Here is a 13,492-nt window from a genome sequence, read left to right as displayed (position 1 = left end):
AGTCAATGAACGACAATGAAAGAACTTCTTCAAACCATCTGGTAAAAATCACAGTTAGCATAGCAACTGCTGCATACTTTTTCTTTTAATCCACTCAAAAACCCAACACCATTGTATTAAGATTTTCCAACTCTTAGAGAATTCTGCTTAGATTTATGAATTAAACTGGTTATTTACTTAATAGATACCTCCCAGAGTTCTCACAATATGCCTGCCAACCTTATTTAGGTAAGCACAATTATCATTTCCATCTTACCGACTAGGAAACTAAGGCACAGAGAGTTGACACAACCATTGAGTGTCAGAGAAAGGACAGGGACCCATATCATGTGATGATATAATCATAGCACAAACTTCTTTACTCTGCTACCCGGGAATCACAGGGGGCCTCAGGTTCCAAACCGCTCAATTCTACAGTAGTATCTGTATCACAAACAAAGAAGAGGCAGGATGAAAAGTAACCTTTAAAAATTGTATAAAAAATAAAACAATAATTTATTTAACAACAAAAAAAGAGACAGGCGTTCACTAGCGGTTCTCAGCTCTTGAGGGCACGTTCCATTCACATTCCTGGGCCTCAGAAGTTTTGTTCAACCTATCTGGGGTGGGGCCCTGGCACTACTGTTTTTAATCTGTTAAAGGGGAATGTTATCCCAAATCAGTGCTTTTCAAACGTTTTACATTCAGTGGACCCGTGGCACAAGCCTCCCGTTACTCTGATAGGTAATGTGTGACAGGTGTGCGCAGTCTTTGCCCGTCCCACACACCCTCTGGGTTTCGGCAAAGTCCTTGCTATCTCTAGTGCAAACACAGATCACCCCATCCTTCCAGAAAGAAGCATTTTAGGTAGAGATAACTGAAACTGGCCTAGGCAGTGTTAGTGGCGGCAGCGTTGACTTTACAGTGATGCCTCTGATGCCTTCTTCCATGTGGTTTCCAGATTGCCAGTCTTCAATGTAACGCTGATTTAGTCAAATCTCATACACTATAAATATTTGTCGGAAAATTTCCTGGACTCCACACGACGGCATTTAAAACTTCTACACGCACGTTCTGAAATGCCACGAGACTGCAGAGCAGGGTTGGGCCGCCTGGTGCAGCTGGGAGTGCGGCCCTGGCGACTCGGGTCGGCGCCGAAGAGCAAAGGAGCCCGCTCGGGGCTGCGGGCGCCCGGGACTCGCGGCGCCTCGTGGGGCTCCAGGTGAGCCCAATACGCGCCGGCCCGCACCGCCCAACTCGAAAAGCCGTCCAAGCCTTTAGCGTCTCCAAGCTCGCTGCAGCTGGAGACACCTCGTGCCCCTTTGGTGGAGGGCCCCGGACCCCTTCAGCGGACGAAGCCGTGGCCGGGGTGAGCGCACTGCCAACCTGGGGCGCCGGCAAAAACTGGGGCCGCGCGAGGTAACTCGGTTTCGGGAAGCTCGCCGCCGCGCCCAGGGACCTCGAAGGAGGCAGAGGAGCCCGGACCGCCCGGCTCGGCCCCGCCCCGGAGTGCTCCTCGCGGCGCCTGAGTGGGCCGGAGAGACGTCAGTCAGGCGTCGTGGGTGGGACCCTGGCCGGGCTATTAATACTGGGTCCCGTCTGGCGGCAGCCGCCGGGCGGCGGTGCGCGCCTGTGCTCGGGGTGAGGAGCGGGACGCGGGGGGTCGGGCGCAGCTGCTGCAGCTGTCGGGCGGCGGAGAGCGGCCGAGACGTGGGGAGGAGGAGAGGGTGGGAGGCGGAATGGAGGGCACCAGGGGCTACCCGTGTTCCGGGTGCGCTAACTCCCGAAGCTGTAGCTTCCAACTTTTACCTCCTTCGGAAGCTGGGAGTGTTAGTGCCGGGAGATCTGAGAGTATAGACAGCGGAGCCGAAGCGAGTAACGTGCACACTCCCCACTACCCCCTTCCTCACCTGCTCAGCTTTATTATTGTTTTTATTCATCTCTAGAACATGGACTGCGCCCGCCTCTGGCTAGGGCTGTTGCTGCCTGTGGTAGCTGCCCTGGACTTCAGCTACCACCACCAGCCAGAGATGGAAGCGTTCCTGAAGAGTATTTCCCAAAACTACAGTTCTATCACTCACTTACACAGTATCGGGGAATCTGTGGAAGGTAGGGTCCGTTTCGTGTACTTTCCCAAACCCCTAGTCCTCAGTTTCATTCATTAAATATGCCTTAGCCTCCTGTCCCCTCTCCATGAAGCGACTCAAAGGGTCTCGAGCGGTTCCATCCCTGCCTTGCGTGTTGGTTGTTTCTGCTTTTGTGTGTTGTGTTGCTTTTTGTCGGTAGTAGTAAGACCTGAATTTTACTAAACGTCTCCGCTGTCGTCCGGTGTCGAGTGCTTTGCGTTAATGGCGTTCTGTTTTGGGATCTTGCAGACAGGGATTTCCTGGGATGAGTACTTTAGGTTTTAGTTTTCTACATGAACTTCTGCCAAGGAAGTCTGTTTACCCATCTCAGGTTTGTTTCCCTTTTTGATGGCTTCTTTAAATATGACTCGGACTGTTAGGATCGTGTCTTCAAGCCTCTTTTAAACTAAAACAGGGCAGTTCTGTTGGTGAGATTTCTATGTCACGTATAATTAGCCCTATGGCTTAAAGTTATGCAAAAAAGTGGCTTTGGTACTGATTAAAAGGCTATTTTAAAAGTTATCCATTTGAATGAGACAATTGCTGGAGAATAAGTGTACCACAGCAGTGATTGGTATTGCTCTTAGTATTTTCGAGTTCATTATTAATTACTTTGTTTTAATTTAGAAACCATATATTAAGTATAAATATACAACTATATATTAAGTAATTCTAATTTTAGTAGATAGGAAAATTGAATCATAGTGAAATTAAGTATTTTGCCCTAGAACACTCAGATCTTGAGTGAGTTTTATAACCAGGATTGGCACTCAGATGATTCTACTTTAAGGCTTAGCCATTTTGGGACAAGGCAAATAATTTTACCAGATATTATTATTTCTCAATCTTTTATTATATTGGTACCTCCCCAAAGAGATTAGCAAATAACTTAATGCTTAAATTATAAGTTTTGTCAAGTGTATGTAATTTGGATGTCAGCTCTTTATAAGGTGTATTTCAACCCCGTGTGAATTTTAGCTCTGAGTTTTTCAACCGATTTGTGAGTCTCTTAATTACCATATTCTTAAGTAATCGTTTTCCAAACAATTAAGGCCATGGTTTTTATATTTTAAAAGTATTACATAAATTTGTTTATGTGCAATGCAACATAAAAATTCTTGGCTTATGTGTGTAATGGCATTTTTGTTTTTAAACAACGTTGCTAAGGAGTTGGAGCCAGAATTACTCTATATTTTGCTGTATCATCCAAACTTATAGAGGTTGGATGTATGAGAAAGCATATCTTGAATCAGCACATGTGTTCAGCCTTTTGAAATCATTTTCCCCTAGGGCTAGAGAAGAGCAATTTTAAAAGATCTAAGAATACTAATTATATTAATAAAGGAAATATAGAACACAACTAACTTGAGTTATTGTTCAGTCATTTAACCCACAAGGTGATGCCAGTGTTGTTAATTTTAAGTACTAAATGATTTGGTTTTTACTTTTTTCAAGCACAAAGTGCTTGTGACTGGGACTCTCAACGTCAACCAGCTATTTTGATCTACCCTGTGTGCTATCAGACCACGGTAATGATGAAAGGCAGCAGGCTTAATTGTTTTTACCTGGTGTGCACTATTGTGGTTAAAGGACTGAGGAATTACCGTGTAAAAAATAAAATCTGACACTAGTTTAGGTCAAATATTTGTATTGAGTATGTTCTGAATAATTACTCCGGTTAAGAAAAATCCCAAATCTGCTATCAGGTTCTGAGTAGTAGGTTAAACTGCACGCTAGTAACTGGGAGTCGGTTGCCAAGCATATTTGTTGGTACTCTTTTCACTAGATGCACAGTTTCCCCTGGCCACCCTACCCTCTGATGTAAGATAGCTTGCTTAGCAAACAAGATTTACCATATGTGTTATTTATTTTTCTTTGTTATTGTGAATGTGGGCAACATACCTAGAAGGGAAAGTAATCTTCCTACCTCGCCAAATACATTTTTAGTTTTTGTAGATGCATATCACGTGTATTTTCATTACTGTAATCATGGATTCTCTTCTGCTTTTTTCCCCCAGTTCACATTATTTCATTACGTATTTCCATGAATTGAAAGGTCTGCGGGTGTGAGTTTATTGCTATATAGTCTTTTCTCCTCGATTATGTGAATTTCTTAGTCATTCACCTCTTTGCGGCATCTATATAGCTTCTGGTGGCCTCTGTTATAAACGGTGATGCTAAAAAAACATTGATACATGTCACGATTAATGGCCTTCTATTATAATTGTTTTTTTCCAGTTTTTAATTTTGAAATGTTTGAAACCTACCCAAAAGCTGAGTACATATATACACTTCACCCAGATTCAGCCATAGTAGACAGACCATATTTCAGTTGAGCCTTCTAGAGGAAATCCCACTACCTAATATCAGAGTAAAGAAAATCTTAGGTAAAACAACAGAGGCAACTATAAAACAAAAAGAACAGACAGCTGAGTTGAGAAAAATCAGAAAATGTACAATGTTCATTGATTCATTCCTTCATTCAGTTAAGGGAACACCTCTCCTATCCTTTTTTTTTTAAATTACTCCTAAGCCCCTTTGTCTAGCATGTTCCTGGCACGTGTTCAGTGATTTTTATCTGTTTGTTTAGTGGCTTGACTATTTACTGAGGGATAGCTATGTGAAGCGAGCAAAAAGTTGTGCCATTTGTGCCCTGCTGTCAGGTAGCCCCCTTTAAAATACAAATGTATTTATTATAGATTCCCCAGCTATTCTCTCCACATCCCCCCAAATTGGTTCTAGGACCACTTTAAATGAGATTTCCTACATCTCTTAGAATCTTGTCCTTCCTCCTGCTAAGTCTAACCTTGATCTGAATAAGGAAGGTTGCAAAGAGCAAGGGTTAGATAATAAAATCTGTTCTAAAGTGCTTTCCATGTATTTGGTGTTGTAATACATTATTTCAATCTCAACAACTCAAATAGGCCTTATATTCATTTACAGAAAGGATCCAATGAGGCACAGAGAAGTTAATTAACTTGCTGAAGATCACACAGCTGATAAGTGTTAGAGGGAGGCTTCAAACTCAGATCCACCTTCTCTGAAGCACATCTCTTTCTCATTAAGGAAGCAGTTTGACACAGATGTGGCTGGTCACATGAAGACTGAGGTAGTTACTGGAGGGTTTCAGAGTCACGTTTTGGGCACACTGGATCTGAAAGTAAAGCTTCTACCAAGGATCCAACACAGTAGCCCGTAGCCACTTGTTTACTGAGCAGCTGAAATGTGACTAGACCAAATTAAGGTGTGCTAAAAGTGACTTTGAAGATTTCATACAAAAAAGTAAAATAGTCCATTAATATTTTTATATTGATTCCATGTTGAAGTGGTAATATTTTAGATATAAAGGCTAAATAAGAAACATTTAAAAAAAACTTCACCTGTTTCTTTTTACTTTTGTTAATATGGTTGTGGTTTCTAAAACATTTTAAATTACATATATGACTTGCACTATATTTTGATTGGGCTGTGCTGATCTAGACGGAAATTTGTTATTAGCAATTTTCTTTTTCTGAGTACAAAAGGAACTCAAGTTCATTTAGAAAATTGGGAAGATACAACAAAGCACCAAGGAGAAAAATAAAATCTCACCGTCCAAAGGAAACACTTAGTAGACCTGAAAGACTATATGCCCTGTTTTGTGCCTTTCTCCCCTCCCACTGAGCCAAATATCTTGCTTGCCCCTGCAAACATGTTATTTCTAAGACCTGAGTTTTAATGCCTGCTTTTTGTCCTATCAATGGATATACTGTTGTTTATTTAACTTACACCCCACTGACATTTAGTTTGTTTCTAAATTTTCCTGTTATTAAAAAAAAAAGTGCCATAGTGGACACCTTTGTAGCTAAGACAGCAAAAGTTGTCAGAGCACACGCAGGCTTTGGAACTACAAGGCCCAAGTTCAAATTCTACATCCTCTACTTTGTAGCAGTGTGACACTGGGTGGTTAGAATAATTCCTGGCACGTAATAAGTACTACATAAGAGTTGCTGTTAAAGATACATTACCTGCTATTGGGGATATATTTCCGAAAAGGAAATTACCAGGTCTTAAAGCAGTTCTATGTATTTGATACATGTAACCAAATTGATTTCCAAAAGGAGTATTGATTGATGATCTCAAGAAATGTATGCTTACCTCTTCTCTTTTTTTTTTTTTTCTTGCGGTACGCGGGCCTCTCACTGTTGTGGCCTCTCCCGTTGTGGAGCACAGGCTCCGGACGCGCAGGCTCAGCGGCCATGGCTCACGGGCCCAGCCGCTCTGCGGCATGTGGGATCTTCCCAGACCGGGGCACGAACCTGTGTCCCCTGCATTGGCAGGCGGACTCTCAACCACTGCGCCACCAGGGAAGCCCTTACCTCTTCTTTTATACCAGTCATAAATCAGGCATTCCTGGTTTGAAAGATTACTGTAGTATTTGTGAAAGGGTACAAAGTTTTGGTCATACAGGATGAATATGTCCTAGAGATCTACTGCACAGCAGAGTGCTTATAGCTAACAATATTGTTTACTTTAAAATTTGCTATGAGGTTAGATGTTATGCTAAGTGTTATAGTGATGATGATGATGAAAGATTACTGTAGCATAAAGTTTTCGTTGTTGTGTTTAAAGTATAAAGGAGAATTTATTTCTCCTGCATTTTCCCCCAAGGATTCTCACCTTCACATATGCATTCAACAGATATTTATTGAATTCCTCCGCCAGGAGTCGTCATAACATTGCAGATACTCAAAAATCTCGCTAGAATTGGTTTAAGACTCGTGCCCCAAAGAGGCATGTACTGTGCTCATGTACACAGACCTCTCACTGCCTACTCCCCTTGCCTGGGTAGAATGTGGCTGGCGATTTACCCTCTGAAAAGGACACGATACGAGATTTTGCCACAGCATTCGATTTTCTGTCACCCTATTCATTTCTCAAGTGTGATCGGCAAGCCAGTTTGCTTGAGATCCTGTATAAAATGCTTTCTGTGATGTAAATATTGACATATTGAGGGCTAAATAGCAAGACAGCCACTAAAATCTGGGAATTTCAGCTGTAATATACATACTTGTGATTTAAAGTTACGCTGGGGTAGCGAGCCTTTCCCCTTCTTTAACTAGAAATGTGAAGTCCTTTTCTGAAACACCTTAGGAACGTCAGCCTTGTTTTATAAGCATTAAGTTTCTTAAAGACACTGCCTTTTTTTCTTACAAGGAAATGATTTAGACTTCCACTATATTTGTGGTATGAGATTTTAAGAGGAAGAGACAGAATATCCAGAAAGTAACACAGATGTTACTCTGCTTCAACCACCAATACTTTAGTGGCATTTGAAACTTAAAAAAATAATAATTGCAGCCAACATTAAGTGAATTTTACTCTTTGCCTGGCACTTTACATATACCCCTCAATCACTCTAACAACGGCACGAAATACCGTTATTATCCCCCAATTTACATGTGAAGAATTGAGATTGAATGAATCATCCACAGTTAGTAAATGACAGAGGGGTGATTGGAGCCAAAGCCTGTCTTGTGCCAAATAGTGGACCATTAAAGCTCTTTGCTGTAGAGAAAAGTTTCTCCAGTTACCTCTTTCTCTGTTCTTGTCCCTTTTCCCCTCCCCCATACATCCTGCTCCTCCTCTTGCCCCGACTGCTGTGATTCTGCAAAAGCTGAGAAGCATCCTCCATCATCCAAGAAAAGGTCCGTGTAAAATGTATTTTATGTGTGGAGTGATAGGCTGTGGAATCCTAGACCCCTTTTCAGTATTTACAGTTTCATCCAAAGCAGTGTGAATTACATATTTTCGTGTAGACTTAATTTTTTTTCTATATACTAAAACTGTTTGGTCATGAGGCAAAAGGAGAAGACTGAGATTCTGGTTTGCACACTTTCAGGACACCCACCCACCAAAATGCTGTCTCCTGAGTTGAGAACAGTGGTTCTCATTAAGAGAAGTACTGCCCCCTAGGGGGAATTTTGGAAATTGAGGGGAGGTTTAGGCCATAACTTTGAAGTCTTTGGAGGGGGGACCTCGCTGATGCATCCTCCTGATCTTGTTAGCAGCACACAGAATAGTCGTGCCTAGTGAAAAATCGTCCTCCACATTTTCTAATGTCTTCCATAGGTGCAAGACCAGCTTACCAGCTAAAACCAGTTCCGATTTATGTACAAACACAAAATACTTTTTTCCCACAATTTTAATATGTACCAAACTTTCCAGGAATAGTACCTGTAGGCAAATTGAGGGAAAATTCAATTATATTTTTCTCTGAACTTGGTTCCGAGATATTTCACGTTCTTAAAATCCTGGCATCAGTGACCACACAGCTGAATCAGTCTGCGTTTGTAATAAATGCCTTCACCGTAAATCTCAAGAATTGATCTAAGCAGCTTTTTCTTATTATAAGTTGCTTTCTTTTTATTTCCCCTTTATGTAAAGTTTGAACATTTTATCAATCTTTCTGAAATTACGCATGCAAATATTATTTTCTGTGGATTTCATGCCAGCATGGTGAAGGAGGAGCTGCAAAATCTTGGACGTGAAAAAAGAGGCATCAACTGATAGGGTTAGGGACTGTTGGTCTGAAACCACAGATGCAGAGAGCTGATAAGACCCACTTCAAATTTATGTAGCCAGCATACAGAAGGTGTTTGGTTTCCGTTCTTAATCAAAACACGAGTGCCTAGTGGTAACACCGCAGTGACGAATAGTATCTAGAGTTGAGAGATAACTGCCATTCGCCCTGTTTCCTTCCTTTGGTTTGTGAATTTAGAATGCCCCTTTCTCGAAGAGTGCAAAGTCAGAACGTAAGATAAGAAGAATCTTAAAGTAAAAAAAAAAATGTTTTTTATTGAAATATAATCGATTTACAATGTTGTTAGTTTCAGGTGTACAGCAGAGTGATTCGGTTATATATAGATCTCTTTTGCAGATGCTTTTCCCTTAGAGTTTATTACCCAAAAAAAGGTAAAGTTTTGAAGGTTATATCAAATACCAACATGCATTTGGGTTAGGGGAAGAAGATTAAATCAGAACTTCCTACGTAGTGATTGAAAAGAATTGGTATTCTTCCTAGCTCCATAGCCATTCAATGTAATATAGGGTAGTAGTTTGTTGAGAGGTTAGGAAATCCTAATTTGAGTTTGTGTGCAAATAAACAGACATAAAGTAAATAAAACAGACATAAGTTGCACATTAAAAATGTTTTCTCAACCCTGTTTTACAAGGACTGCTACATGTCAGATGTTTAAAAAGTATACATTTTCTGGTCTGTGACCCTTCATGTACATACTTTCGTCAAAAGCTCAACTGGAGGTTTACTCTCCTTGGCATCACAAAAATGCCACCAACTTCAAACAAGTTGCCTTCAAACTAGCTTCACAGACATATCCCGAACTTCCTCAGAGCTGAAGATAGCAGCCTTCATGGTGGGGTATAAAGGCATTAATGACAGGGTAAACCCTTCAAATATGCAAGCACTGTCACAGAGTCTAGAAGAAGAAAGCAAACCCTCTGTTTGTATAAACAAAGAACTTTCAGTTAGTTGTTTACTCAGTTTTTAAAATTTCTCTGATAGGAATCTCTCTGAGGAAACTAGAACCACACTTAAGGAGCACAGCCAAAGTCACCTGAACTGACAGTTATCCAAATACATAACTCAGCCTCCTTTCTGACAAAGTGCACGGGTATACTATGAATACAGTCAGGTGAAATTGAGCACAACGTCACATTTTTAGAGCAGGAATGGATGTTAGAGACCACCTGATCATTTATTCAGTTGATTGAGGCTTGGTTCAAAATGTCACCTCTCCTGGAAGTCTTTTTCTAGTCGCCTGGGCAGAGTTAGAATCTCCTTGCTCCCCTCTTCCACAGCATCTTCCAGGAGCTCTGTCTATGTTGTACCTGGAGGGCAGGGACCAGGCTTCATTCATCTTCGTATCTTAGACCCAGTTATGTGCTGATTATATGTGACAGGCACAGTGAGGGTCACAGCTGAAGAGTTTTTCCATGCATAGCAAAGGAACCATTAATGTAAATATGCTTTTATACACTTTTATACAGTATAGTATATAGTATGCTATTATGTATAAGTATATAAGATGTATATTTTTATATATATTTTATATACATTTATATAGTTACACATACTATATGTAACTATATACACAACGTTATGTAGTTATACATATGTTGTATGTAGTAAATACTTCAGTTTCTCAGGAAAATGAAATAGTTTTAGCAAAAACAGGTTATACTGCAATAAAACAATGTTATGGGAAGTAGCATGATACCTTGGAGAGGTAGTATAGGAGGACCTCATTGTGACACAGCTCATGCTGGAGGGCAACAGGGAGGTTAGTGTCCTTCAGGCAGTCAAGGGCATAACTGAGTCATTCACTGACACACCTAGAGGGGTTCTGGCTCCCTCAGCCCCCAAACATTAACCAAACATGTATTAAGAGAAGAGAGAGTAAATATAGGGGAGACACACACACACACACCCTCCATTAAGAAGAGGTTAAGTAAATATCCCTGGTTTTATTTGAACAGTGAAAAAATAGTTCAAGTGTCTATCTAGAGAATATGAAAAAGCGAAAAGGACCATGTGATGAAGCCTCCCCCTCCCCCTCCACCAGAAAAGTTAAGCAGATACTTGGAATCCCTCGATTTTAAGGGTCTTTTTTCCCCTCCATACTCAGGAATGCTGTACAGGTTTAAGATGTTCAGGTTTTGGAAATAAACAGGTAGACAGGCTGAAGGTTGAAAGTATCTTAACTTTAATTTTTAGTCCCTGTTAAGTATCCATTCCCTTGCCCATTGTTGGTAACTCAGTCAAGCCCATCCATTAAAATTCTTTTAAAGGGGGCTGTTCACTCCTGAGAAAGTGTGGACACATGGGGAGAACAGATCATTTTAACATGGGGCAATTCCACAGGAGTTTTCCCATTATTTTAAAATTAGATTTACTTACACCTTAGTAATAATACCAAATGCACGTGGGGTTAAATTTGAGATGCAGGTTGCTCAATTAAGGAACACATTTTATTTGTTTTCTGTTACTCTTAGAGAATGAGATGAATAATCTCTCTCTACTAGAGATAACCTAGAGATAAGCCTAGTGGGATTATCATTTGTTACCGGTAAGTTCCTTTCTATTTATGAAAAAACAGAAAGACAAATTGGGAAATACCACATTCTAGCCTTAATAAACATGTAGCTCGCCTGGGTATCTTGTGAGTTTTAATGACATATACTTCTAAATGCACAAAATGTGTGTTCAGTCTCAGCGGCACTCTAGCTCGCAGTGTAGGGGTGGGCGGAGAGTCCAGAGGCTTTGAGGTGGAAAGGATTGTGCTGTATTCCAAGAACAGAAATGAGGCCAGTGGTGCTGGAGCACAGTAAGCATGCAGAGAGTGGTACTGGGTGAAGCTGGAGAGGCGTGCAGGGGACAGTTCACAGAGTGCCTGGTGTGCTAATTCAAACAGGGAGAGTTTGAATTCTGTTCTAAGAATAATGGAAAACCATTGAAGGGTTTTAATCGGAATGATGGCATCTGATGTAGGTGGGAAAATTATGGCGTTGGCTGCTGAATAGAGAATTAATTAGAAAGGGGCAAGTATAGAAGCAGGGAGACTAATCCAGTTATAATAATCCAGGCAACTGTTGATGATGGTGATTTGGATGAAGATGCTGTATTAGAAATGGAGAGAAGTGCAGGGATTAGAGATCTACTTTGGAAATAAAACCAACAATACTTCCTTAATGGATTGGAAGGGGGTGGGCAGAGAGAGGGAAAAATAGAAGATCCAGGATGACCTTTAGGTTTTCAGCTTGGACAGCTGAGCACCTGAGGTATTATTTACCAAGATAGGAAATACTAGAAGAGGACAAGTTTGGGTTGAAATCAAGACCTCTGATTTAGACAATTTTTTAAATTTTGAAATCCTTAATAGACATCCAGTTGGAACGTCCAGTAAGCAGGTGTGTAGGTGGAGTTTGGAGGAAAGTTTTGGCTGTAGAAATAAGCTTGAGAGTCATCAACATGTAGATGGCATTGAAACCCATGGGATTATAAAATAATCTAACAAGAAAGTAGAGATAAAAGAGGGCCAGAATAGAGCCAGAGGATACTGTTGTATTTTGAGTCTGGTAGAGATAGAAGCCAGCAAAGGAGATGGAAAAAAAAAATTCAGCAAGGAAGTAGGAGAAAGGTGAAGAGTGATATCACAGACATGAAGGAAGGGCAGCAGTTCAAAAAGGAGGCTGTCTCGGGGTCCCATGACCACCCACTAGTGAATTGCTGGAAGGACTCGTGACTCAATAAAGTCATACTCACAGCCAAGATTTATGAAGCCAAGGACACAGTGCAGACACAGCAGAATAATGATACATGCAGGCAAAGACTAGAGGAGTCAGCATGGGCTTGCCTGTTCTCCCTCGGTGAGGACCCCACAGATGCATGCTTCTCTCCAGCTGTGCACTCAGGGAAGCCCACTCGAGTCTTGGAGGCCCAGAGTTCTTCACAGGAGCTGGTCACATGACTACTGTGACCCACAGGGTGCAGACCCACACTAGATCCCAGGTGCCCATCATGAATCTTCACGTTTACTTTAAACAATGCTTTCCGCCTGGTGCACGCTGACGCTCTGTCTTGCATCAATAATTAGTGAACACTGAAGAAGTTTAGTGCTCAGAGTTTGGTTAAGAGTCATTACAATGAGTGCAGGTGTTCCAGAGATAAGCAAGAAGTGAATAAAACAGACCAGCTGTGTTAACTCTTTCCTCACTGAGGTCGTGGCCAACCATGTTGGATGCAGTTACAAGTGAAGACTGAGAGCCATAAAGTTAACTGACAGATCCCAAAGTAGCCTTAGTTAAATCTATTTATCTCTAGACAGATTCATTCAATTTATTCAGCAAACATGTATCGAATGCCTAGTATAGTTTGTGGCGTGTGCTGGCCACAAACTATATATAAAAATATAGAGGTAAAGAAGTCAAACATGGTCCCTGTCCTGATGGAGCCGATGATCTGAGGGGTGAGTGGGAAGGAAGAGACATCCTAGTAAATGCAGATGAGATTCACCCTAGGGGAGTAGATGGCAGGGGATCGGAAGGACAGAAGTCAGCCAGGTGAAAGGGGGAAGGCAAGGCCATAAGTGGCGTGTTCAGAGACCTGGTGGTTAAGGAGCATGTGGACCTTGTGTAGCAAAAGAAGTTGAGTGTGGCTGGAGAGGAAAGCATGAAGGGACGAGAGGAGGCAAGATGGGCAGATCGTGGAAGACCTTTCCCACCTTGTGAAAGACTTCTTGCTTCATCCAAAGGGAGTCACGTCATCCTAGGGACTCCTGCCTGATAGGAAAGTGACAGATTTGTTTTCTTGATTGGAAAATTCCTGA

At 41.5% G+C, this 13,492-nt stretch overlaps 1 protein-coding gene across 1 annotated transcript in view; it reads left to right on the top strand.

The window, feature by feature from the left end:
- Positions 1–1,928: 1,928 nt before the first annotated feature.
- The window catches only part of CPM (carboxypeptidase M), a gene marked incomplete at its 5' end in the record, with an annotated part of 92,852 nt that continues 81,288 nt past the window's right edge, over positions 1,929–13,492 (top strand). The window contains one exon of the mRNA XM_082666363.1: positions 1,929–2,088. Coding sequence (XP_082522489.1) covers positions 1,929–2,088 — 160 coding nt within the window. The remainder of the gene's footprint in view (positions 2,089–13,492) is intronic.

This window comes from Grampus griseus (genome assembly GCF_964374135.1).
Source record: "Grampus griseus genome assembly, chromosome: 11".
Taxonomy (NCBI): Eukaryota; Metazoa; Chordata; class Mammalia; order Artiodactyla; family Delphinidae; genus Grampus; species Grampus griseus.
This window is presented reverse-complemented; position numbering and strand designations above follow the sequence as displayed.